The 27,091-nt window shown below is 39.6% G+C and overlaps 1 protein-coding gene across 1 annotated transcript in view; it reads left to right on the top strand.

Annotated features, from left to right (window-relative positions):
- DGKK (diacylglycerol kinase kappa) overlaps window positions 1-27,091 on the top strand; it is a gene marked incomplete at both ends in the record, with an annotated part of 166,838 nt that overhangs the window by 122,376 nt on the left and 17,371 nt on the right. Inside the window, 8 exons of the mRNA XM_082864971.1 lie at window positions 862-964; window positions 5,761-5,944; window positions 6,668-6,776; window positions 7,573-7,712; window positions 8,628-8,709; window positions 23,721-23,812; window positions 24,703-24,802; window positions 25,772-25,991. Coding sequence (XP_082721097.1) covers window positions 862-964; window positions 5,761-5,944; window positions 6,668-6,776; window positions 7,573-7,712; window positions 8,628-8,709; window positions 23,721-23,812; window positions 24,703-24,802; window positions 25,772-25,991 — 1,030 coding nt within the window. The remainder of the gene's footprint in view (window positions 1-861; window positions 965-5,760; window positions 5,945-6,667; window positions 6,777-7,572; window positions 7,713-8,627; window positions 8,710-23,720; window positions 23,813-24,702; window positions 24,803-25,771; window positions 25,992-27,091) is intronic.

Genomic DNA, 27,091 nt, shown 5'->3' with positions numbered 1-27,091 from the left:
ACAACATTGTTAATCAATTATACTCTAATATAAAATTTAAAAATTTTTTAAAAAGAGAGTAAATCTTAAAAGTTCTCATCACAAGGAAAAAAAATGTAACTATGTATAGTGATGGATGTTAACTAGACTTATTATGGTGACCATTTCACAGTTTATACAAATATCAAATCATTATGCCGTACACCTGAAATTAGTGTAATGCTTATCTCAGTTATATTGTAATAAAAAAGAAGATGACTCTGATTGTCCTCTGGATCTCTTTTAATTGTTTTGCATAATTAGGCCAGATTCATGTCTTCTAGGAACTGTGTAGCTTTCCAGGAAGTGATGCTTGAAGATATCAGAAATCTGGGAAATATGCCATTAGTGGGGAAGGCAGCAGAGTCTCCACCTTTTCACTTCCCAGTTGTTTGACCTTGAGCAAGATCCTTTACCTCTCTGAGCTTTGGTTTCTTCATTTCTAAAACAAACTTAATATGTCTTCCCTACAGCACACAGTTGTTGTAAGGAATGAAGCATAACAACATGTTATCAGGATTTGCACTCTTATACTGCAAGTAAACTACCCATTGTGTAGGCCACTAAAATTGTGCCCTAGGACTGGCATCTGTGCAGTGCCTGTGATATGTATCTTCTGAAAGCCACCTTTGAAAGGAACAGAGTTCAGAGGTCACACTCAGGGATGGTGCAGGCTCAGAGTGGAAAGAGAGATTGAGTCAGGGGTATGTGTATGGCACCAAATCTCAGAAAGGGAGTTTTGAATACTGAGCACTTAAATTTTGGAATTGGGACAAAATGCTGATCTATCTTATCATTTTCTCACCCCACTCAAGTTTTTTCTTTCTTCTCCTGTTGTTCCAGGTGCATGATGACTGCAGGAGACGGTTTTCCAAGGAATGCTGGTTTGGAAGTCATCGATCATCAGTCATTCCTCCCACTGCCCTCAGCGACCCCAAGGGTGATGGTGAGTAGCTAAACTTTAATACATTGGGGAATACATTGGGGAGGGAGGGAAGATGTAAAGCCTAGAGAAAAAGACTGCAATTAAATTAATCTGGTCAACCAATCAAACATTTCTGGGAGTACGAGTGTGCATATGTGTATAGACAGCTCATGTTTTCCTTTAGACTTTTGGGATGGTGAATATTGCTTATGGTGTATATGTATGTGGGCATGTTCTTTGTAGCCTCTGTCAAAATTGTTTCCAAGTGATCAGAATTGATTTCAGCTTTTACATGATTTCGAGACAGTAGATAATCCATGAAATAATTTTTTTTGCTTGCTGCCTACTTCATTGCCAAGGAAAAGCCAGCATTAGCTAGGGGGCAAGGATTCCTGTAACCATTACAACAGTTTTAGAACTAGACACAGCACATGTGTACGTGTGTGCACATACGAGTACATACACTCTGAGCCACTCTAGTCTCTTCCAGTTCATTTCCCAACCCCAACACAGATACAGACAGACATTGATACATGGAATGAGCCACTCACACAGTTTTCTGCAGGCAAGCATACTCATATGTCCCCAAAATGACATGCACAGACACACATCCCTCACTCAGGGATGCATGCATATATTATTCTCAGAACTACTCAAATATTTATCCACATAGAGTCACTTACCAGATAGCTGACTAGAGAGATGATGAGATTGATGACTTGGTATATAAGAGACACTTGACTGGCTAGGAGAAAGAAGGGCCTAGGGGCAAGATGGAAAAGTATCAAACTAGTCAGCCAAGTCTACTCAGGCTGCTAATGAAAGTCAATGAAGTCTTGAATCTGAGACTTTGCTCAACCCCACAGGGACCTGGGGAAGATGTCTTTGGGCAGACTGAAGGATGGCCGCCTCAGCATCTTATAAATCACCCCCAAATAGGTGTTAAGGGGCTGCCACCTCTCCTTTGTAATTGGCCCAACATGTTCTGTGTTCTTGTGGAAGTTGGGTTTTTTAGTTTGTTTTTTCCCATCTTATATCATTTCTTATTCTTGTTATAGATGGTCAACTGATAGCATTACTATTTTCTTTTGCTTTCCACCGATGACATATTATTGCTTAGAAGCACCTGTGCTAAGCCATTCTTTTTGTGTAATGTCTCATGCAATGCCCCATGAGTTAGCTTTTAGCCTTTCATCCTAGTCATCTGCAATCTTGATCCAATTGAATGTCACTCTTGAGAGCCCTTCTTTCTATCATGTGTTACTTGGCCTGTGGTTTCTTAGGAGTATCTTTTGAAACCTCCATATCTTCTTGACTCCTTCTGGCTTCTTGGCCTAGGCAAATACACTCTTTAATGTTCCCTGTTGGGAAGTCCCACCCATCTTAGAGATGATGAGGTCATTAAAGATGATCTGGTCCAACCCTCTGGCCAGGCTAGGGAATCCCTTCTCCAGCATCCAAGGTGGCGGTATCCATTTGATGACTTTCTGAGGAAGCACATGCCATTGCTGATTAGCATTCATTCATTATTTATTCAGTCAACAAACTCTAATTTCTGATGTCTTCTAATTTCCCTTTTTCCTACCCTATCTGCTTGGTAAATTTCTTCTCTCATCCTAGAGGGTGAGAGCAACGTCAAACACTGTCTCCTGTTTAAAGACTTCTGTAATTGCCCCTCCCCATTTCTCCAGACAAATAAATTACTTCCTTTGCTGTAAACCCAGAACACATATCTCAGAGCACTTAACACACTATATTATAGTTCGTCACATGTATGTCTCCCACTCCAGACGGTGAGCTCTTTTATCACTAGCACTTAACTCAAACCCAATACATGGTATATTCACAGTCAAGATTTGTTACATGAATTCATTAATACATTTACTGAATACTGCGTATATGTAAGGCTCAGTGATAACAATGTAGAGAATAAGATATGACTAAGACAGGATCCCTGATTTATATGGGGGCAAAACAGTATAATGCAGTATTTGTCAAATACAAGAATGCCTCAGAATCATCCAGAAGGCTTTTTAAAACACAGATTTCTAGGCCCTATGCCCCTGCCCCAGAGCTTTTAATTCAGTAGATCTGGGTAGGGCACAAGAATTTCCATTTCTTACAAGAAATGATGCTGATACTACTACTCCCGGGAGCATACTCCATCATTTACTAACTGTGTGACCTTGGACAAGTTACTTAACCTCTCTGTGCCTCATGTATCATTTGTTTTCTGCCAATAGGGAATAAAAGTTATACTCAAGTGCGTTATGCATGTTAAATGAGTTAGTATCTTAAAAGAGGATTCTAAAATACAGGAAGGGGAACAGGAAGCCAACCTTATGCTAATTTAGCATCTTTCTGTGGTATGAACTGAACAAATTTGAGAGGGACTCTTGGCTCCTTGGTTTTGGGCACTGTGATTATATTAACTTAGCTCAAAGAAGCACGATCCTTTTTTTTTTTTAAGCTCTTTCAGACTGTTGACTCATCTGGAGCTTAAAGTCAAGTAAATCCCCTAAGCCCTTTTCACGCTTGATGCTGCCAAGCCAAGTTCCTATTGTCTTGTTCTGCTGCAACTTATGTCCTTATGCCTAAAGGCCAAGCTTCACATTTATCCCCTTTTCAGCTTGTTTACTTTGACCCTACTGCCTGTTAAGGTCATTTTTCAATCTTGATTCTGTCATCCAGTGGCTCTCCCTCCTGCTTTAGGTACTTCAAAGTTGACAAGCTAGCCTTCCATGTTTTTATTTAAATTGGTTAACATTGTTGAATAGTACTGGACATTCCCTTACAATTAACATCAGCCTATTCAAAAGTAACCTTGTGGACATGATCATTTACCTGGTTATGAATCTGCCTAATATCACTATATTCCAGCCCAGAATACCATTTTTGTCACCTTGTTCACAGGATTCGTCTAACATTTTGTTGTCATTTTATGTGGGCCCTGTAACCTCTCTCCCTCACTTACTCCACAGCAGCCATGCTATTCTCTTCACTGTCCACAAACATCCCAGGCAGTCTCCCTTCTCTGGGTAGGTTCTTATTCTTCCTCTTGACCCCCAAAAAACTCTTCCCCCAGATACCTGCATTGCTCACTACCTCATTTCATTCAAATGTCATCTCACCAGAGAAGCCATCCCTGGCCACCTGTCTAAAACAACACCCCCATCAGTCTCCATTCCCCTTTTCCTGCTTTATTTTTCTTCATATCACATTATTTTCTATATTTATTTGTGTATTTATTTATGGTCTGCATCGTTCCATTAGAATATAAATTCCACAAGAGCAAAGATCATTTATATCTTGTCTATCACTGTATATCGGAACATAACAAGGACAGGCACAAAGAATGCCCTCAATACATATATGTTGAATGAATGAATGAATGTCTTAACTACCATTGTGTTAACATATATTTTGTAAAATAAAATATTGAAAAGGGATAACATGTTCAGGGAGGGTAACTACTTCCAAGCTATGCTACTGAAGGGACATAGCAGACTCCCCTTGCAGCTATGAGCCCTGGCAAACCCTGAAGTTTTGGTGCATGACAGGCTAGCTGGCTTAGGAGGTCTTCAAGCTCCACTGGCCAGTGAGTAGAAATTGGCCCATAGAGGAAGCTTGCTTTAGATTTTTCCAGGCAAAACAGCCATAAAATCTGCTCAAGTCAGCAGTCTTCCTCTTCAGGCTCCCTTTTACTCAGGTTACAACAAATGGGACACTTCAACTTGCCTCTCTCCCTGTGGCACACACCATTCAGGAGCAAGCCACATGCTTTTTTCCCTTTGCATTTATTTTGGCTGGGGCATCCCTGGCAAGCCACGAGCTCAGAGGTTTGGAGGCTCACAATTTGTCTCGCATCTCCTATGAGGCCATTGCTCACTGCCTGTCTCCCTGCCAACAGGCTCTATGACCCAGTATGAGCTGGCAGGCTATGGCAATTTAGACTGCTATAACTCCACTTCTCTATGGGGAACTTCAGTGTTGGGGATTATTAAAAGCCTCTCTCTTGTCCAGACAATTTCCCTATAGTCTTGTTTCCCCTGATAATTGGTATGATAACTTAGATTGCTCTGCCAGAACTTTAGAGGAGCGATTAAAGCTCCCTGCTTCACTCCACATTGATATGTTCTATCATTAGCTCCTGGCTGAAAGGCAGCCTTTTCTCCCCATCTTTCCTGACCTTGTATCTTCTCAGTGTAAGAACTGAGCTATCCCAGGCAGAGAGAGGACAAGTTGGGTGTGCTGATCCTCCTCCTGGGCTCTCAACCTTCTCCTTCTTCAGTTTTCCCTTGACATTTTATTGATCTTTGGTTGTGGCACCAATTTATTTTATTCCTTGTGTTCCAATACACTGCTGTGTATGAATCTGTCTCCCCAGCTTGAGGGCAAGAGCTAGACCCCTAGCAGTATGTAGCATGATGATTGGCATATAGTAGTTGCTCAGAAAATGTTGGTTACCTGGCAACAGCTGGGCAAAGACCAGCTATTGTTGTTTTCTTAAATAAAAGCCCCTTTGGTTTGCATCTAACTTCCCCTCTGTCCCTCAGTCTCAGAGGCACAGGGAAGCTGTGGGAGGTGTTGGATGTCTATTATCTTGATTGTGGTGATGGTATCATGGGTGTTTGCATATGTCTGAACTCATTAAATTGTACACATTAAATGTATGCAGTTCTTTGTATATCAATTATACCTCAATAAAGTTGTTTTTTAAAAAGTCTTTGCAAAATTTGATGTTAAGTCATGCCTTGCTTCCATCTAAATGGCCCTTTTCTTTTTTTCCCTTTTCTTTCTGTTGTATGCATTATTAGGCCAATTAGTAGTATCTCCAGATTTCTGGAATCTTGATTGGTCTTCAGCCTGTTCATGCCCCCTTCTCATCTTCATCAACTCCAAAAGTGGCGATCACCAAGGGATCGTCTTCCTCCGGAAATTCAAGCAATACCTTAACCCGTCTCAAGTGTTTGACCTTTCGAAGGGTGGACCTGAAGCTGGGTAAGCATGGGGTAAGGGATGTAGTTGTGGGTACAGAAGGGACTCCCCCCTCTACACATTCTAGAGTAGGATAGGCTTCCTGGAATTAGTTCTAGTACCTGGGCAGGAAAGGTCTATTTTCTCAAGTCAGGACACAAACACAACTCCACAGCATCTTGAGTTGGCTGGCTGGAGGACTTTTAGCCCTCTCCCAGAAATCCTTTCAAGCCTATGTCCTGCTCTCAGATTTGCTTCACCTTTTCCAGTTGGAAAAGGTAACTATGTCTCCTGACTTCAGAGGAGGAGGCAAATGGATATTATTTTCCACCATTCCTGTCACTCACTCTTTTTCTTGGGGGCAAGTAGATACATCTCTACTACAGGCCTGTTTTATTTAGAGACCATCTGGCTGTTCAGCCCTGGTTTCTGTGAACCCACTGGCAACTGTGCAAGATATTCTTCCTGGACCTCAGCAAGTAGATTAGGCTAGGCAGCTAGTAACTTCCAGAACAAGGTTGGGCAAAGAAGAGTGTAGGTTGAGGCAAGGCCTGATCTCCAGGATTGCCTGTGGGAGCATTCCCTATGATCTTAGGTACACAGAGAGATAGGGGTTAAGGGAAAGGAAACATGTAGCCTGATAGCAGGGTGCAGAAGCAGCAGTCCTTAGCTCCTGGCACATTGTAGGAAAGAGTTGTAAAACTCATCAGCTCATGAAATAACTCCCCTTTCCCCTCTTCCTTCCAGGCTCTGCATGTTCAAGAACTTTGTTCGCTTTCGCATTTTGGTTTGTGGTGGAGACGGCAGCGTGAGCTGGGTCTTATCTCTGATTGATGCCTTTGGATTACACGAACGGGTGAGTCCCTAGCTGACTTAATTTAGCCATTGCTAAAGAGACTGGCAGTGTGGCGCTGCTTATCCCAAGAAGTCCCTGGTCTTTACTCTCCTTGTCTGTAAAATACTTGATCTATCCTGGAGAACATTTCCTACTGGTTTCACAGTCAACCTGACTGGTAGATTCCCAATCTAAGCCTGCTCACCTATACCATTTTCTGGTTATCTAATAGTAGGAAGGAAGAAAGAGGAAGTTAGCAGAAAAAAATGAGCAGTGCTCTATTTCCCAAGCCCCAAAATGAAGATTTGAAGGGGAGGAAAGCAAGAAAAACAGAAGTGGCATCAGGCAGCATTCAACTCCCAATTCCCTACCCCTCCTGAGGACACTGAGTTTCTTCCCTAAGTCTCTAGAGTAGCAGAAATGTTCCTCTACCTCTCCCCCCTCTCCCTAAGCAGCCCCCTGCTCTTCTGACTGCAGTGGCTTTGTCTCCTTAAGGCACCTTACCTCTTTGGCCCAGCCTAGATAGAAATTTGTGGCTATAAATCTCTTTTAAAAGCATGGCTACAAATATTGTCATATTCCAGCAACGTGTCCCCTTACTGAGTAGGTTCTGTATTGCCAAGAGTGGGACCCAACTCCTTAGGGAAAATTTCACTCAACTTCAAACATCTTCCTATTACACTTCCTAAAATCATAGGTCCCTTATTGCCACTAGCTTTGAGACCATATTTTTTCCCCAAAAAGCACCCTCTGGGTTCTTTTATGGGTGGATCTTGGTAGGATTGTCTGAAAAGGGTGCCCGGTTTTGTTCTTGCAGTGTCAGCTGGCAGTCATCCCTCTTGGAACCGGTAATGATCTGGCCCGTGTCCTCGGCTGGGGTGCGTTCTGGAACAAAAACAAATCACCTCTGAACATCCTCAACAGAGTGGAGCAAGCTAGTGTGAGGATTCTAGACAGGTGAGTAGCTGAAAGATGAGGTCATTGTGGCTTTTCCATTCCCTTGCCAGTTACTCCCAGTGACATCATCTCAGTCAGGAGTGTTCTAAACTCCCTCACAGAGCTTCATTGCCTTTCTGGCTTCGGTGCAAGGAAATTTGGGGGACTTTGCCTATTAAGAAGCCAGGGTCTACTGTGTATCCTTTAAACATCACTGAAGCCCCTGTTCAAACTTAAAAGATCCTAGAGCAGGAGCACCCATTGGTAAATTTCAAGGGTTCTATAAACCTACTTCAAATTGCATAACTATTTATCCATGTAAGCATATTTTTTCCTTGGGAAAGTTTCCATCTTTCTGTTCTATTCTAGGATAGTATAGAAACTATTCTATAGCTTCATCAGGTACTCAAAGAAACTCAAAAAAAGAGGGCTCATAAACAACTGGCCTGGATTATCTGTGCCCTAGAGAAGAGACAGTATTCTCCTCCAATCTTCTGAGAAGAAAGACTTTCTATGTGGGGGCATAGTATTTGATTTATGGCTGCTCATAAGGATAACCTGGGGAGCTTTTTCAAGGTACCAAGCTGGGCCCTACCACAAATATTCTTATTCAGTAGGTCTTGGGTAGAGCCCTGGTATGTGTATTTTACAAAAGCACCTCAGGTGATCTTGGTAGTTACCACTGCTTGAGAAGCACTGCTCTCTGAGAACTCTGTGGTGGAATTCCTTCCATCACACTGGCCTTGAGAAGTCATGAAGCAGAGGTCTCTCTTGGGATATACCTTGAGATCAGGTGACCTGAGATAACTTGGGCAACCCCTACAACTCATCCCTACCCATCACATAAATATTTTGACCCCTTTCGTGACATGTGAAGCATTGGTGCCAACCTGTGATGAAACAGAGCCCTAAATATCTGTCTAAACTTCATTTCAGATGGAGTGTGATGATCCGTGAGACTCCCAGACAAACCCCATTGCTAAGAGGACAAGTTGAAATGGATGTACCCCGATTTGAGGTAACAACTGCCTAGCTATAATTCAGGCCAACATCTTTATTACACATTGAAATAATAGGCTAAACCCAGAGAGAAGCTTTTGTATAGTCCATGGGCTTGATAAGGATGAGATCATTCAAGATTGGGGACATTTCAATTAGCAGTTATTTACCAAAAACTGTGTTAGGTGTTGGGGATATAATTCAGTCAGCCATCTACTTATGCAGTCACTCAAAATATTTATGGAAAGTATGGATTAACTACAGTGTGTTCCTTCCTCTTCAATTTTTGGAATAGATTGAGAAGAATATGTATTAACTCTTCTTTGTATGTTTGGTAGAACTCCCCTGTGAAGCCATCCAGTCATGGACTTTGGTTAGCTGGGAGTTTTTTAAATTACAAATTCAGTTTCACTATTAGTGATCAGTCTGCTCAGATTGTTTATTTCTTCCTGATTCAGTCTTTAAAGATTGTATGCTTCTAGAAATGTGTCTGTTTCTTCTAGGTTGTTCAGTTTGTTGGCATATAACTGTTCATAGTATTCTTTTATGATTTTTTGAATCTCTGTGGTATTGGTTGTTATGTCTCCTTTTTAATTTCTTATTTTATTTGGGTCCTCTCTCTTTTCTTCTTGGTGAGCCTCACTAAAGGTTTATCAATTTTATCTTTTCAAAGGACCAGATCTTGGTTTCATTGATCTTTTCTATTGTTTTTTTGGTCTCTGTTTTATTTATTTCCTCTCTGATCTTTATTATTTCCTGCCTTCTGATGACTTTGAGTTTTGTTTGCTCTTTTTCTAATTCTTTTAGTTGGTAATATAAGTTGTTTGAGATTTTTCTTATTTCTTGAGGTAGGCCTGTATCACTGTAAACTTCCCTCTTAGAACTGCTTTGCTGCATACCACAGATTTTGGAATGTTGTGTCTCCACTTTCATTTGTATCGAGGTATTTTCTGATTTCCTCTTTGATTTCATCATTGTCTCATCTTTTTTTTTTAACATCTTTATTGGAGTATAATTGTTTACAATGGTGTGTTAGTTTCTGCTTTATAACAAAGTGAATCAGCTATACATATACATATATCCCCATATCTCCTCCCTCTTGTGTATCCCTCCCACACTCCCTATCCCACCCCTCTAGGTGATCACAAAGCACTGAGCTGATCTCCCTGTGCTATGTGGCTGATTCCCACTAGCTATCTATTTTACACTTGGTAATGTATATATGTCCATGCCACTCTCTCACTTCATCCCAGCTTACCCTTCCCACTCCCCGTGTGCTTAAGTCCATTCTCTATGTCTGTGTCCTTATTCCTGTCCTGCCTCTAGGTTCTTCAGAACCTTTAAAAAATTTTTTTTAGATTTCATATATATGTGTTAGCATACGGTATTTGTTTTTCTCTTTCTGACTTACTTCACTCTGTATGACAGACTCTAGGTCCATCCACCCCACTAAAAATAACTCAATTTCGTTTCTTTTTATGGCTGAGTAATATTCCATTGTATATATGTGCCACATCTTCTTTATCCATTCATCCGATGAAGAACACTTAGGTTGCTTCCATGTCCTGGCTATTGTAAATAGAGCTGCAATGAACATTGTGGTACATGACTCTTTTTCAATTATGTCCCATTGAGTTATTTAGTAGCATGTTGTTTAGTCTCCTGTTTGTGTTTTTCCATTTTACTTCCTGTAATTGATTTCTAGTTTCATACTGTTGTGGTCAGAAAAAATGCTTGATATAATTTCTATCTTCTTAAATTTGTTGAGACTTGTTTTATGGCCTAGCATGTGATCTATCCTGGAGAACATTCCATGTGCAATTGAAAAGAATGTGTATTCTGCTGCTTTTGGATGGAATGTCCTGTAGATAAGTCTAACTGTTCTATTGTGTCATTTAAGACACCATTTCCTTATTGATTTTCTCTCTGGATGATCTGTCCATTAAAATAAGTGAAGTGTTGGGCTTCCCTGGTGGCGCAGTTGTTGAGAGTCCGCCTGCCGATGCAGGGGACACGGGTTCATGCCCCAGCCTGGGAAGATCCCACATGCCGCAGAGCGGCTAGGCCCGTGAGCCATGGCCGCTGAGCCTGCGTGTCCGGAGCCTGTGCTCCACAACAGGAGAGGCCACAACAGTGAGAGGCCCACGTACTGCAAAAAAAAAAAAAAAAGTGAAGTGTTAAAGTCCCCTACCATTTTTGTATTATTGTCAATTTCTCCCTTCATGTTTGTTAATATTTGCTTTATATATTTAGGTGTTCCTGTATTAGGTGTGTATATGATAAAGAGTGTTATATCCTCTTATTGTATTGATCATTTTATCATTATATAATACCCTTAATCTTTTGTTATAGACTTTGTTTTAAAGATTATTTTGTCCTATATGAATATTACTACCCCTGTTTTCTTGTTTCCATTTACATGAAATATCTTTTTCCATCCTCTGACTTTCAGTCTGTGTGTGTGTCTAACTCGAAGTGAGTCTCTTGTAAGCAGCATATAGATGGGTCTTCTTTTTTCATCCAATCAGCCACCCTATGTCTTTCAATTGGAGTATTTAGTCCAATGACCTTTAAAGTGATTATTGATAGGTATGTACTTATTGCCATTTTGTTAGTTGTATTCTGGTTGTGTTTGTACTTCTCTGTTCTTTTCTTCTTCTTTTAGTTTCTTCCTTTGTAGTTTGATGGTTTTCTTTATTGGTTTGCTTCTGTTCCTTTCTCTCTAGTTTTATATATCTATTGTAGGTTTTTAATTTGTGGTTACCAAGGGGTTCCTATATGTTGACCTACAACTGTATCTACTTTTTAAAAACTGTTACTCATTTAACTTCAAACACATTCTAAAATATCTACTTTTTTTACTCCCCTCCCCCACATTTTGTGTTTTTAATGTCATATTTTACATCTCCATGTTTATCCCTTCACAGTTTATTGTAGTTATACTTGATTTTAAATTTTTTTCTTTAAATCTTTGTACTAGCTTACTTACTTGGTTGATCCTCAGCCTTTATTATATATTTGCCTTTACTAGTGGAATTTGTTCCTTTCCCATAGAAATTTACTTTTTGTTATAGCCTTTTCAATTAGAGAAAACCCTTTAACATTTCTTTTAGGGTAGGTTTAGTATTGCTCAATTCTTTTAGTTTTTGCTTGTCTGAGAAGTTCTTTATCTCTCCTTCAATTCTAAATGATAATCTTGCTGGGAGAGCATCCTAGCTTGCAGGTTTTTCCCTTTTAGAACTTTATATGTATATATGTCCTTCCTTCTGGCCTGCAAGTTTTCTGCAAAATATCAGCTGATAGCCTTATGGGGATTCCCTTATATATGATTCTTTGATTTTCTCTTGCTGCCTTTAGAATTCTTTATCTTAAACTTTTGCCATTTTAATTATTATGTCTTGGTATGCATCTGTTTGGGTTCATCTTCTTTGGGACACTCTATGCTTCTTGTACCTGGATATTGGTTTCCTTCTTCAGTTTCAATAAATTTTCAGCCATAGCTTCGTCAAATACATTTTTAAGCCCCCTCTCCCTCTCTCTTCTTCTGGGACCTCTATAATGCTTATGTTGGTATGCTTTGTGTTGTCCCAAATGTCCCTTAAACTGTTCTCATTTTTTTTTAATTTACTTTTTACTATTCTGATTGCATGATTTCCATTATTCTATCTTCCAGATCACTTATTCATTCTTCTGTATTACCTAGTCTGCTGTTAATTCCTTCTAGTGTGTTTTTCATTTCACCTTTTAAATTTTTTAATTTCCTTGTTAAAATTCTGTGTTCATCTATTCTTTTCCCTAATTCAGTTAGCCTATCTATTACTAATGATTTGAATTCTTTATCTAGTAAATTGTTTATTTCTGTTTTATTAGTTGTTTTTTTTTCAGGGGTTTTCTCCTGTTCTTTCAATGAAACAAATCCCTCTGTCTTCTCATTGTTCTTAACTTTTACTGTCTCTATTCTATGAAATTAGATGAAACAGTTACCTTTTCCAGTCTTGAAGGTGTGTCCTTGTGTATGAGCATCCCCATACAGTCTGCATGTGCCCAGTGACTTTGGTGAGAGAGCTAGATCTGACTTGAGCACAAGTCATGTCTTTCCCTAGAGTGTGCTGGCAGCTATCACCTTGGTAGGAGGTGGTGCTGCAGATGGAGCAGCGAGAGCTAGAGTCATGTGTGAGCCAGGGCTTCTCCCTTTTTCAGTGGCCAATACCACGCTCTTGGGGCTGGGGGCAGGTCCCAAATTGCTGGAGCAGAAGCACTGAGGGTCAAGTCCAAGATGGCTCCATTCCCTCTAAGTGTGTTCTTTCCCCCATCCCAGCACCATCACACTAGCCCCAGAGGGGAACAGTGCTGGAGCAAGAGGGGCTGGAGCAGGCATTTGGCATGGGTGTGGGCCTGGGTTCAGGCTGTGATGTCCCCAGTTCCACTTGGAATCCTGGAATACTTCTGATGTGGTGCCTCCATAAACGCCAGGTTGCTGCCCCTGCCCCATTCAGATGCCATTTGGGGTCTGGGCTGGCATAGTCCCTCAAATCTGAGCACTCCCCTCAGCCACCCTCACCCTAGTGTAGAGCTGTTATGGTGAAGCAAGTGGGGTAGAACAGGTGCTTGGTTCAGGCTGGCTGTGTGCCAGAGTGGTTGCAGGAAACTGGCCAGAGTCCCATTCAGTTTCAACCTGTTTTTTTCTGCCTTGTTTCAGGAATAAGCAAGTGTGTGTGTGCTCTTCACTAGCAGAGTGTAGGTTTCTTTTGTTTGTTTGTTTGCTGTACAATATATCAAAGTTGCTTATTTATTTTATACATAGTGCTTTGTATCCTTAATCTGATACCCCTCCCTATTCCCTTTACACTGGTAACCACTAGTTTGTTCTCTATGTCTATAAGTCTGTTTCTGTTTTTTAAATATACATTTGTTTTGTTTTTCACATTCCACATGTAAGTGATAAAATAGAGTATTTGATTTTTCTCACTGACGTATTTCACTAAGCATAATACCCTCAAGGTCCATCACATTGTTGCAAATGACAGAATTCCATTCTTTTGTGGGGTGCTGAGTAGTATTCCATTGTATATATAAACCACATCTGTATCCATTCATCTGTTGATGGGCACTTAGGTTGCTTCCATATCTTGACTATTGTAGATAGTGCTGCTATGAACATTGAGGTACATGGATCTTTTCAAATTAGTGTTTTCATTTTCTACAAATACATACCCAGCACTGAAATTCCTGGATCATATCATAGTTCTATTTTTAGTTTTTTAAAGAAACTCCGTACTGTTTTCTATAGTGGCTGGAAACAATGTACAACCCCACCAATAGTATAATAACAAACCCCAACATTTGTTATTTGTAGACATTTTGATGATGGCCATTCTGACAAGTGAGGTGATATCTCATTTTTGTTTTGCATTTCTCTAATAATTAGCAATGTTGAGCATCTTTTCATGTGCCTGTTAGCCATATGTATGTCTTCTTTGGAAAACTTTCTATTCAGGTCTTCTGCCCATTTGTTGACTGGGTTTTTTATTTTTTTGATATTGAGTTGTATGAGCTGTTTGTGTATTTTGGATATTAACCTCTTGTCAGCCACACCATTTGCAAATATTTTCTCCCTTTTCATATGTTGTATTTTCATGTTATTGATAGTTTCCTTTGCTGTGCAAAAGCTTTTTAAGCTTAATTAGGCCCTATTACTTTATTTTTGCTTTATTTCCTTTGGCTTAGGAGACGGACCCAAAAACATATTGTTACGATTTTTGTCAAAGAGTGTTCTGCCTATGTTCTCTTCTAGGAGTTTCATGGTGTCATGTCTTACATTTAGGTCTTTGAACCACTTTGAGCTTACTTATATACATGGTCTGAGGGAATGTTCTAATCTCATTGTTTTACATGTGGCTGTTCAGTTTTCCCAGTACCACTTGCTGAAGAGACTGTCTTTTCTCCATTGTATATTCTTACCTCCTTTGTCATAAAGTAATTGACAATAGGTGTGTAGGTTCACTTCTGGTTCTCTATTCTGCTCCTTTGATCTATGTGTCTGTTTCTGTGCCAGTACCACGCTGTTTTGATTTCTGTAGCTTTGTAGTATATTCTGAAGTCTGGGAGGGTTATACCTCCAGCTTTGTTCTTTTCTCTCAAGATGACTTTGGCAATTTGGAGTTTTTTGTGGTTCCCTATGGATTTTTATTTGTTCTCATTCTGTGAAAAATGTCATGGATATTTTTATAGGGATTTCATTAAATCTGTAGATTCCTTTATGTATTATGGCCATTTTAACAATATTAATTTTTCCAATCCAAGGGCACAGGATGATATCTTTCCATTTCTTTGAATTACCTTCAATTCCTTTCATCGATGTTTTATAGTTTTCAGATTATAGGTGTTTCACCCCCTTGGTTAAGTTTATTCTTGGTATTTTCTTCTTTATGGTATGGTTTTAAACAGGGTGATTTTTTACTTTCTGTTTCTGAAATTTCATTATTAGTGTATATAAATGCAACAGATTTCTGTATGGTAATCTTGTATCCTTCAACCTTGCTGAATTCATTTATTAGTCCTAATATTTGGGGGTGGAGACTTTAGAGTTCCCAATATAAAGTATCATGTCATCTGCAAATAGTGACAGTTTTACTTCTTCCCTTCCAATTTGGATGCCTTTTCCTTCTTTTACTTCTCTGATTGCTGTGGCTAGAACTTCCATTACTATGTTAAACAGAAGTGTAAGAGTGGGCATCCTTGTCTTGTTCCAGAACTTAGTGGGAAGTCTTTCAGCTTTTCACCATTGAGTATGATGTTGGCTATGGGTTTATCATAATGGCCTTAATTATGCTGAGATATGTTCCCTCTATACCCACTTGGATAAGAATTTTTATCATGAATGGATGTTGAAATTTTTCAAATGCTTTTCCTGCATCTACTGAGATGATCATTTGATTTTTATCCTTCCTTTTGTTAATGTGCATCACATTGATTGATTTGTGAATGTTGATTCACCCTCTTGACCCTGGAATAAATCCAACTTGATCATGGTGTTTGATCCCTTTTATATACCGTTGTATTAAGTTTGCTAATATTTCATTGAGGATTTTTGCATCTATATTCATCAAAGATATTGACCTATAATTTCTTTTTTTGTGTGTGTAGTTTCCTTGTCTGGTTTTGGTATCAGAGTAATGGTGGCCTTGTAGAATAAATCTGTGAGTGTTCCTTCCTCTTCAAGTTTTTGGAATAGTTTGAGAGGGATAAGTATTAGCTCTTCTTTATATATTTGTTAGAATTCCCCTCTGAAGCCATCTGGTCCTGGATTGCTGTTTGCTGGAAGTTTTTTCTTTTATTACAGATTCAATTTTACTTGTAGTGATTAGTCCGTTCAAATTGTCTGTTTCTTCTTGAAGCAGTCTCGGCAGGCTGTATCTTTCTAGAAATTTGTTCATTTCTTCTAGGTTGTCCGATTTCTTGGCATATAACTGCTCATAGTATTCTCTTATGATTTTTTACATTTCTGTGTTATTGGTTGTTATGTCTCCTCTTTCATTTCTTATTTTGTTTATTTGGATCCCCTCTCTTTTCTTCTTGGTGACTCTGGCTAAAGGTTTATGAATTTTATTTATCTTTTTAAAGAACCAGCTCTTAGTTTTATTGATCTTTTCTATTGTTTTTTGGATCTCTATTTTATTTATTTCCCCTATGATTATTATGTTTATTATTATATTATATTATTATTACTATTATTTTATTATATTATTATTATTTCCTTCCTTCTCCTGACTTTGGGCTTTGTTTGTTCTTCTTTTTCTAATACTTTTAGGTGGTAAGATGTTTACTCAAGATTTTTCTTGTTTCTTGAGGAAGGCCTGTATTGGTTCTAACTTCCCCCTTAGAACTGCTTTTGCTGCATCTCATAGATCTTAGGAAGTTGTGTTTCCGTTTTCATTTGTCTTGAGGTATTTTCTGATTTCCTCTTTGGTTTCATCATGTCCCACTGTGGTTTTTTTTAACATCTTTATTGGAGTATAATTGCTTTACAATGGTGTGTTAGTTTCTGCTTTATAATAAAGTGAATCAGTTATACATATACAAATGTTCCCATATCTCTTGCGTCTCCCTCCCTCCCACCCTCCCTATCCCACCCCTCTAGGTGATCACAAACCACCGAGCTGATTTCCCTGTGCTATGCAGCTGCTTTCCACTATTTATCTATTTTACGTTTGGTAGTGTATATATGTCCATGCCACTCTCTCACTTTGTCAAAGCTTACCCTTCCCCCTCCCCATATCCTCAAGTCCATTCTCTAGTAGGTCTGTGTCTTTATTCCCATCTTACCCCTAGGTATTTAATAACCTTTTTGTTTTCTTAGATTCCATATATACGTGTTAGCATACAGTATTTGTTTTTCTCTTTCTGACTTACTTCACTCTGTATGATAGATTCTAGGTCCATCCACCTCACTACAAAAAACTCAATTTCGTTTCTTTTTATGGCTAATATTCCATTGGATATATATGCCACATCTTCTTTATCCATTCATCTGATGATGGACACTTAGGTTGCTTCCATCTCCTGACTATTGTAAATAGAGCTGCAATGAACATTTTGGTACATGACTCTTTTTGAATTATGGTTTTCTCAGGGTATATGCCCAGTAGTGAGATTGCTGGGTTGTATGGTAGTTCTAATTTCAGTTTTTTAAGGAACCTCCATACTGTTCCCCATAGTGGCTGTATCAATTTACATTCCCACCAACAGTGCAAGAGGGTTCCCTTTTCTCCACACCCTCTCCAGCATTTATTGTTTCTAGATTTTTTGATGATGGCCATTCTGACCAGTGTGAGATGATATCTCATTGTAGTTTTGATTTGCATTTCTCTAATGATTAATGATGTTGAGCATTCTTTCATGTGTTTTGTTGTCAATCTGTATATCTTCTTTGGAGAAATGTCTATTTAGGTCTTCTGCCCGGTTTTGGATTGGGTTGCTTGTTGTTTTGTTATTGAGCTGCATGAACTGCTGGTAAATTTTGGAGATTAATCCTTTGTCAGTTGCTTCATCTGCAAATATTTTCTCCCATTCTGAGGGTTGTCTTTTTGTCTTGTTTATGGTTTCCTTTGCTGTGCAAAAGCTTTGAAGTTTCATTAGGTCCCTTTTGTTTATTTTTATTTCTATTTCTCTAGGAGGTGGGTCTAAAAGGATCTTGCTGTGATTTGTCATATAGCATTCTGCCTACGTTTTCCTCTAAGAGTTTGATAGTGTCTGGCCTTACATTTAGGTCTTTAATCCATTTTGAGTTTATTTTTGTGTATGGTGTTAGGGAGTGTTCTAATTTCATACTTTTACATCTACCTGTCCAGTTTTCCTAGCACCACTTATTGAAGAGGCTGTCTTTTCTCCACTGTATATTCTTGCCTTCTTAATCAAAGATAAGGTGACCATATGTGCGTGGGTTTATATCTGGGCTTTCTATCCTGTTCCATTGATCTATATTTCTGTTTTTGTGCCAGTACCATACTGTCTTGATTACTGTAGCTTTGTACTCTGAAGCTACAGTATAGTCTGAAGTCTGGGAGCCTGATTCTTCCAGCTCCATTTTTCGTTCTCAAGATTGTTTTGGCTATTCAGGGTCTTTTGTGTTTCCATACAAATGGTGAAATTTTTTGTTCTAGTTCTGTGAAAAATGCCAGTGGTAGTTTGATAGGGATTGCATTGAATCTGTAGATTGCTTTGGGTAGTAGAGTCATTTTCACAATGTTGATTCTTCCAATCCAAGAACATGGTATATCTCTCCATCTGTTTGTGTCATCTTTAATTTCTTTCATCAGTGTCTTATAATTTTCTGCATACAGGTCTTTTGTCTCCTTAGGTAGGTTTATTCCTAGATATTTTATTCTTTTTGTTGCAATTTTAAATGGGAGTGTTTTCTTGATTTCACTTTCAGATTTTTCATCATTAGTGTATAAGGATGCCAGAGATTTCTGTGCATTAATTTTGTATCCTGCTACTTTACCAAATTCATTGATTAACTCTAGTAGTTTTCTGGTAGCATCTTTAGGATTCTCTGTATATAGTATCATGTCATTTGCAAACAGTGACAGCTTTACTTCTTCTTTTCCGATTTGGATTCCTTTTATTTCTTTTTCTTCTCTGATGGCTGTGGCTAAAACTTCCAAAACTCTGTTGAATAAGAGTGGTGAGAGTGGGCAACCTTGTCTTGCTCCTGGTCTTAGTGAAACTGGTTTTTTAGTAGCATGTTGTGTAGTCTCCATGTGTTTGTTCTTTTCCCATTTTTCTTTCTGTAGTTGATTTCTAGTTTCATATTGTTTTGGTCATAAGAAATACTTGATATAATTTCTATCTTAAATTTAATGAGACTTTATTTGTGGCCTAGCATGTGATCTGTCCTGGAGAACATTCCATGTGCACTTGAAAAGAATATGTAATCTGCTGGTTTTGGATGGAATGTCTTGTAGATATCTATTAAGTCCAACTAGTCTATATTGTCATTTAAATCCACTGTTGTCTTATTATCTGTCTGGATGATATGTCCATTGATGTCAGTGGAATGTTAAAGTCCTCTACTATTATTGTATCTTTGTCAAATTCTCCATTTATGTCTGCTAGTATTTGCTTTATATATTTAGGTGCTCCTATGTAGGTGCATATATGTTAACAATTGTAATATCATCTTGTATTGATCCCTTTATCATTATACAATGCCCTTGTCTTTTGTTATAGTCTTCATTTTAAAGTCTTTTTTGTCCTTTATGAATATTGATATCACCACTTTCTTGTCGTTAATGATTTCATGAAATATCATTTTCTATCCCCTCTCTTTTGTTCTGTGTGTATTTGGCCTGAAGAGATTCCCTTATAGCAGCATGTTGAACAGTCTTGTCTTTTAATCCAGTCAGCCACCCTACGTCTTTTGATTGGAACACTTAGTCTCTTGACATTGAAAGTCATTATTGATAGGTATGTACTTATTGCCATTTTATTACTTGTTTTCCACTTGTTTTTATAGTTCTTCTCTGGTCACTTCTTCTTTTTGTTTCTCCCATTGTGATTTAATCATTTTCCTTAGTACTATGCTTGGGTTCCTTTCTTTTTGGTTTTTGTGTGTCTTTACCATGGCTACCATGATTTGTGGTTACCATGGGGTTCAAGTATACTGACCCATAATTATATCTATGTGACTTAAACTGATAGTCATTTAAGTTTAAACACATTCTAAAAGATCTACATTTTTTACTCCCCTCCCCAACATTTTGTGTTTTTTTAATCATATTTTATATCTTCATGCTTATCCCTTTACTGTTAATTGTCTTTATACTTGATTTTACATTTTTTCTTCTTTTAATCTACATGCTTGCTTATTTAATTGATCTTAAATCCTTACTATATATTTGCCTTTCTTATTTGGGAATTTCCGTTTCCTATAGATTCTTACTTCTCTTCTATTTAGAGAAGACCCTTCAACATCTCTTTTAGAGTAGGCTTAGTATTGCTCATTTCTTTTAGTTTTTGCTTGTGTGAGAAGTTCTTTATCTCTCCTTCTAGTCTAAATGATAACCTTGCTGGGTAGAGTGTCCAATAGGTTGCAGCTTTTTCCCTTTCAGGACTTTGAATATATCTTGTCATTACCTTCTGGCCAGCAATGTTTCTGTGAAGAAATCAGCTGATAGCCTTATGGGGGTTCCCTGGTAACTGACTATTTTTCTCTTGCTGCCTTTAGAATCCTCTTTCAGTTTTGACATTTTAATTATGTGTCTTAGTGTGGTGTGGGTCTGTTTGGGTTCATCTTATTTGAGACGCTCTGTGCTTCTTGTACCTGGATATCTGCTTCTTTCTTCAGGCTTGGGAAGTTTTCAGCCATAATTTTCCGTCTTCTGTCTCTCCTCTCATTTTGGGACCCCTATAATGTGAAAAATTCCACACACACATGCACACACACACACACACACGTATATATACTTTTTGCTGTTCTGATTGTGATTTCCATTTTCTATCTTCCAGATCACTAATGTGTTTTTCTGTATCACCTAGTCTGCTGTTAATACCTTCCAGTGTGTTTTTCATTTCAGTTATTGTATTCTTCAGTTCTGACTAGTTCTTTTCTTATATTTTCTAATTCCTTGTTAAAATTCTCACTGTGTTCATCTATTCTTTTCCCTAATTCAGTTAGCTTTCTTATTACGAATGCTTTGAATTTTTTATCTAGTAAGTTATTTATGTTCCATTAGCTGTTTTTTCAGGGCTTTTCTCTTTCTCTTTCAATTGAGACAAATTCTTCTGTCTTCTCATTTTGCTTATCTTTCTCTGTCTCTATGAAATTAGGTGAAACAATTACCTATGGTGGTTTTAGAGGGATGTCCTTATGTGGGAGTATCCCTATACAGTCTACAAGGCCCCAGTGGCTTTGGTGGCAGATCTGGATTTGATGTGAGCACAAGTCACACCTTTCCTGAGTGTGCTGGTAGCTGTCACCTTGATAGGAGGTGGGGCTGGAGATGGAGATGCTAGGGCCAGAGCAATGTGTGAGTCAGGGCTTCCCCTCTGTTCAGTGGTCATCACCACCCTATTGGGAGCAGGGTCAGGTCCCAAGGTGCTGGAGCAAAAGCCCTGAGGGTTGGGTCTGAGCTGGCTCAGTTCCTTTTAAGTGTGTGCTCTTTTCCCTCCCAGCACTGGCACCCTCACCCGAGTGGAGCAATGCTGGAGAAAGAGGGGCTGGTGTGGGTATTCAACAGTGGTGGGGGCATGGGCTGTGGTAGTCTGATTGCCATCAGAGATCTGATCTGCCCCTGATGCTCCACCTGTGCAACTGCCAGTAACAGCTGCCCCCTGTGCTCAGATGCCACTTAGGGTTTGAGTCACCATAACATCTTTTTTTTATTGACGTATAGTTGATTTACAATGTTTCAGGTGTAATATATACACACACACACACACACACACACACACACACACACACACACACACACACATGTTCTTTTTCAGATTCTTTTCCAGTATAAGTTGGTACACCATAGCATCTTACAGCCAAGCTTTTTCATTGTTGTGGCAGCCCTTAGTCCCATGTGGAGCTGCCATATGAGGCAAACTGTGCTGGAGCATTTGCTTGGCTCAGGCTAGGATGCATGCCAGAGTGGTCACAGGAAACCAGTCAGCCAGCTGGGTGGTTTCAATCCACCCTTTCTGCCCTGCTTTGGGAGCTAGCAAGTTTTCACGGCCTCCTCCCAAGCAGAGTCCAGGCATCCCACAGCTGTCCTATTAGTCCCACTGGTCCTTCAACCAGCCAAGGGGGCTCATCTTCCCTTTGTTGGACCCAAGGTCTGTGGCACCCAATCTGTGGCTCGACCCACCACTCCCCAGGGAGGATCTCTACCTGTGTAATCCCCTTTCTCTTCTGAGTCCCCTCCTAGGGGTACAGGTCCCAACCTGATCGATTCTCTTCCCTTACTATCTGATTCTATGTGGATCTTTCTTACAGCCTTGGGTATATAGGAGTCTTTCTGCCAGTCTCCTGTTAGTTTTCAGTGAGAATTGTTCCACATGCAGATGTATTTTTGATGTATTCATGGGGGAAGGTGAGTTCCACTTCCTCCTACTCCTCCATCTTGAGTCCCTCCAAGTCTAAGTTTCTTACAGCCCTCCCGTTAGTCCCACTGGTTTTCTAACAAGCTAAGGGGACTTGTGTTCCTGATGTCAGATTCCAGGGCTGTGGTGCCCAATATGTGGCTGGAGCTGCTCACTCCCCAGGGAGGCTCTCTGTCTTTGTAATCCTCTCCTTCTTTTGTGTCCCCTCCCAGGGGCACAGGTCCCAACCTGATCACTTCTCTTCCCTTCTTATCCAATTTTGTGTGGATCTTTATTACAGCATTGGTTGTACAGGAGTCTTTCTGCCAGTCTCCAGTTAGTTTTCAGTGATAACTTCTCCACATTTAGATGCATTTTTGATGTGTTCATGGGGGGAATTGAGTTCCATGTCCTCCTAATCTGCCATCTTGATATCTTCCCCCAGAAAGTTTGAACTTCTATCTAAAAGCAATAAGAATTATATAAGGATTTTTCTTATTATGAAATTTTCAAATATATAGGAAATTTTAAATGGTAGCTCCTACCATTAATATTTCACTATACTTTCTTTATCACATATCTATCCATCTATCTATTCTTCTATCTAATAGAAAGATTTAAAACAGAATATTTACATGTTATGTGGAGAAAAAATTGAAGGAATAAAGACTAGAGGCAAGGAAAAAAGATAGGCAGTGATGTAATTGTGTAGGCAAAAGATGATGGTGATTTGGACTGGTGAAGTGGTAATAGGAATAAGAAGAAGTGGACGTAGTTAAAACATATTGAAGAGATAGAATCATCAGGACTTGGTAGATGTTTGAATGTGGGGGGTGATGGAGAGAGATGAGTGTAAGTTGTAGTTAGGAGTACAGACTCAAGAGCCAGACTACCTGAAATCAAATCCTGGCTGTGACATCTATCAGCTGTCCCTTCCCTATGCCTCAGTTTTCTGTTCTGTGAAATGGGGATAATAATCCTTATTTCATAAGATTGTTATAAGGGTTACCTGAAAAAATATATATGTATCTTAGAACTGAACCTAGCACATAGTAAATTCTATATAAGTGGATACCATTATTATATTTAACATTATATATAAGAGGTGACCCTCTGGTTGGAAAGATGTGGGTTCAAATCCCAGATCTATTATTTACTAGCTATGTAATATGAGATTGGTTTTTCATCTGAAACATGGAACAAATAGTAACTCCTTCATATGAGTTTTTGAGTATTAATTTAAATGAGAGGAAACAATATACGTCTTATTTTTAGAATGACCACAGATCTAAGATTATCTGTGGAGATCTTCCACAAGAATTCTTTAATTGTGATTATTTTCAGAGAGACAGTTGGGTTGCTGGTAAAGCATCAGTAGGAAGTAATGAGGGGGGTGAGTATGGGTAGCACACTATGTCACAGTGCTAAGATTCCAGGGCTCAACACTCCTTTTCCCCCTAGGCTGCTGCCATCCAACACTTAGAATCTGCAACCACTGAGTTGAACAAAATCCTGAAGGCCAAGTACCCGACAGAGATGATCATTGCAACCAGGTCAGTCTTCCTTTGGCTCTGTACCTTTGGGATGTTTTTGCCCCTCATGGGCTGTTCCTCAGTCAGAGATGGGGCTCATTTTAATAGCTTGGGGGGTTGAGGCCAAGGAAAGCATATGTTTACCTTCCCAAATCAAATTTCTTCCAACTCAAACCTCCTGAATAGAAAGTTTACGAGGGGAAAAAAAAAAAAAAAAGATGAGATTGGGGTGAGGGCTCTTGCTACTCCAAAAAGACAAAATTGTAAGCCACAGATTTGGAAGAAGCGTTACAGAAGGGAAACACAACATTCCATACCATTCAAGAGCATAACATAGCTCCCTACAGTAGGGAGACCTTGCTTTCCATTTAATACCTGGAAAATTCTCTGTGGTACCTGCTACAGCTGCTTTCTCATAGCTGAGCAATACATTCTCCCCTTCTAAATACATGGGTCATTCATTCCTCCTGGGACTCTGGTGGGTTCCTTCCAAATCTACCACATTCTCTTTTGAGAAACAGTCCCTACAGGGAACATCGTCCCAAAGTCATTATGTTTGTATTAAATTAGCCAGGCCCTTGAACCATAGCTGATTTGACCCAGGGTGAAATCCTGACCCATGTTGGACTGACTGAATTCTGTTTCCTGGAAATTTGGAATTTGGGCTAAGAAATGCTAGTTAAATTCTCTTAGGTACTGGCATATTTCACCATATGCACATGAAGAATCAGAATAAACAAAGAGGGGAGAGGGAGTGGGGGGAGAGGGACAAAGAGAGGGAGGGAGGAGAGATCAGGAAAGAGAGAGGGAGAAGGAAGAGGAGGAAGATGGAAACTAATGACATTATAAGAGAGAAGGTCTCTGGACCTCATGGTCCATGTCACATTGTGTCATCTATCTTATATTTCCAGATTCCTGTGCTCAGCAGTGGAAGATTTTGTAGTTGATATTGTAAAGGCCTGGAGCCGGATAAAACAGAACAATACAGCAATAGAGTCTGTGATTTTGAAAGTAAGTTTCCATCCTTTTTTCTTGTACTCTTTGTGGTGCCAGGGCCCCATTTTTAATAAAAGCAAATATGCCTCTCACTGGGAATTGTAAAAGAGCAAGGAGGAGCAGCTGGTAAGCCTCCCTGATGGGGGAAATCCTCATCAAACTTCCACCTTTCACCAAATGAAGAGTGGCACTATACATGCTTATCCATGTACCATGTACCTAAGCATATGCCAAGCATCTGTCCACACCGAGACACAAGCGTACACCAACATGTATGCACATGGTTGTATACCAGAACATTCTTGAAAATACATACAAATACATGCTAGAAATACACCCACAGTCACCTCTATAACAACCACAGTAACAATAACAGCTAACAATTATATAGCACTTACTCTGTGCCAGGAACTGTTCTAAGCACTTATAATGTATTAACTTATTTAATCTTCACAACTACCCTAGAATATAAAAGCACAAATAGATTAAGTGACTTGCCTAAGTTTACAAACTATTAAGTGATGGAGCTGGGAATCAAGCCATAATCATGTAGTACACCCCCAAACATACACACAGACAAAGGCAGACACCAGGAACCCATGCAGAGCCACATCCACATTCATAGGAGCATGCCCATGAAAACACCAATCCAGAAATGTTTATCTTTCCTTAGTTTTGCCATATTACACATCATTTTACAGGCCACTCTGACAAGAGAAAGACTAGGCAACATATATTGATGCCTGCAGCTGTTCTGTAACAAATAGTGTCTCTTTGACCCCCTAACACCCTTTGGCTATCTTATCACATCTACCCAAGAAGTTCTTTCCCTAAACTTTCATCTCCCCACATGTAACTTTCTATGCTCAGTGTTTCCAGCCAACTAGTACCCCTCCCTACCTCTCCCCATACCATCTGACTCCTCATTCTGTCCTTTCAGGCACAAATCCCTCATAACAATGCCCTGTCTCCTTCCCCATATAGAGCGACTTAATGTATGACAAGCTCAGTGTCCTGATTGATATCCTTGCTGAGGATGCAGCAGTTGAGAAGAGTACCACAACACATGGAGACAGTGCCAAGGCAGATGGAAAGCCCTTCATCCCTCAAATAGACCACATAGCCAAGTGCAAGTTGGAGCTGGCCACAAAGGCCCAGAATCTCCAAAAGTCCTTGAAACTCATCATATTCCAAGTTGAACAAGGTAAAGGCCCCAGGGTTGTGGTGATTGAGGCAGGGGAAAGAGAAGGTTCCTGTGGGTAGTTTAATGGTCTCCCTCGCTCTGGGTCTACTATTTGACAACACTACCAAAACTTGACTAGATTCTGCATTCATAAAGCATCCAAAGTCCATCCTCAGTCTCCACTGATTTGAAAAGCCTCAGTCCTGATAAGCTGCCCCTTTGGCTCCTCCTACCTCCCAGGCACTCAACTCTTGCTACTTATTTATTTTTGGAACTAACAATCATCCTAAACAATTACAGCTGCTAAGTGGCTTTGCTCAAAGGTCTGTCAGCTTCAACCTCCAGCCATGGAATCTTTTTCCACCTGCTTCTGTCTCCTTCCAACCACTGAGCCTATGATGATTTTAGAAAGAAAATAGTGTTCATCTCTGCATGTCTTGCACAGTATTAATCAGGCACAAGGGCTCTGAGAGTGGTCCTGGCAGCTCTAGCATTGATTGCCATTTCCCATAACTCATGACAATCTGCAAGCTTCCAACTCAGTAAGAAAACTCTTTCAACTCCTCCAGCTTCTTACTTTAACATTTTGGTTCCCACTTCTTCTCCACAATGCTTCTTTGAAAAACAGATCAGAAAATATAACACCAAGTGTGTTCTACCTGAGCTATTGGAATTGAACAGAAGTCCATGTAGCAGGGAAGTCCTTTTGGCTGGCCTTTGACCTTTAGCTACAATACCTTCTCCTGCCTTGGTACCTTTAGGTACAACCTCAGCCAAGTTTCTAAGAAAGAAAGGAAATAACCCTTCTGCACTGTGAAATCATTAAACAGCCAGTTTGCCTCTATTTCTGTAGGTAGTTTCCAAGTAGCAGGGATCAGATCAATCTGATGTAGCCATAACTCTGTCACAACTAATCCTCAGCCTGCTCCATCAATACATAAATCAGATTTAGAAGTGCAACCTGTGGCTCTGGGACAGAGAAAGGCTCCCCTGGCAGCACAGGGATTGAACCTATGAGCTTTGGCATAGGCTGAGCACCTGAGCTATACAATATATAGGCTGGTAGAAGAAAGGCGATTTCTCAAATATTCTGGGTATTGGTGAGACATTTGCTTGAAAGA

This window comes from Leucopleurus acutus (assembly GCF_964270905.1).
Source record: "Leucopleurus acutus genome assembly, chromosome: X".
NCBI classification, from domain to species: Eukaryota; Metazoa; Chordata; class Mammalia; order Artiodactyla; family Delphinidae; genus Leucopleurus; species Leucopleurus acutus.
This window is presented reverse-complemented; position numbering and strand designations above follow the sequence as displayed.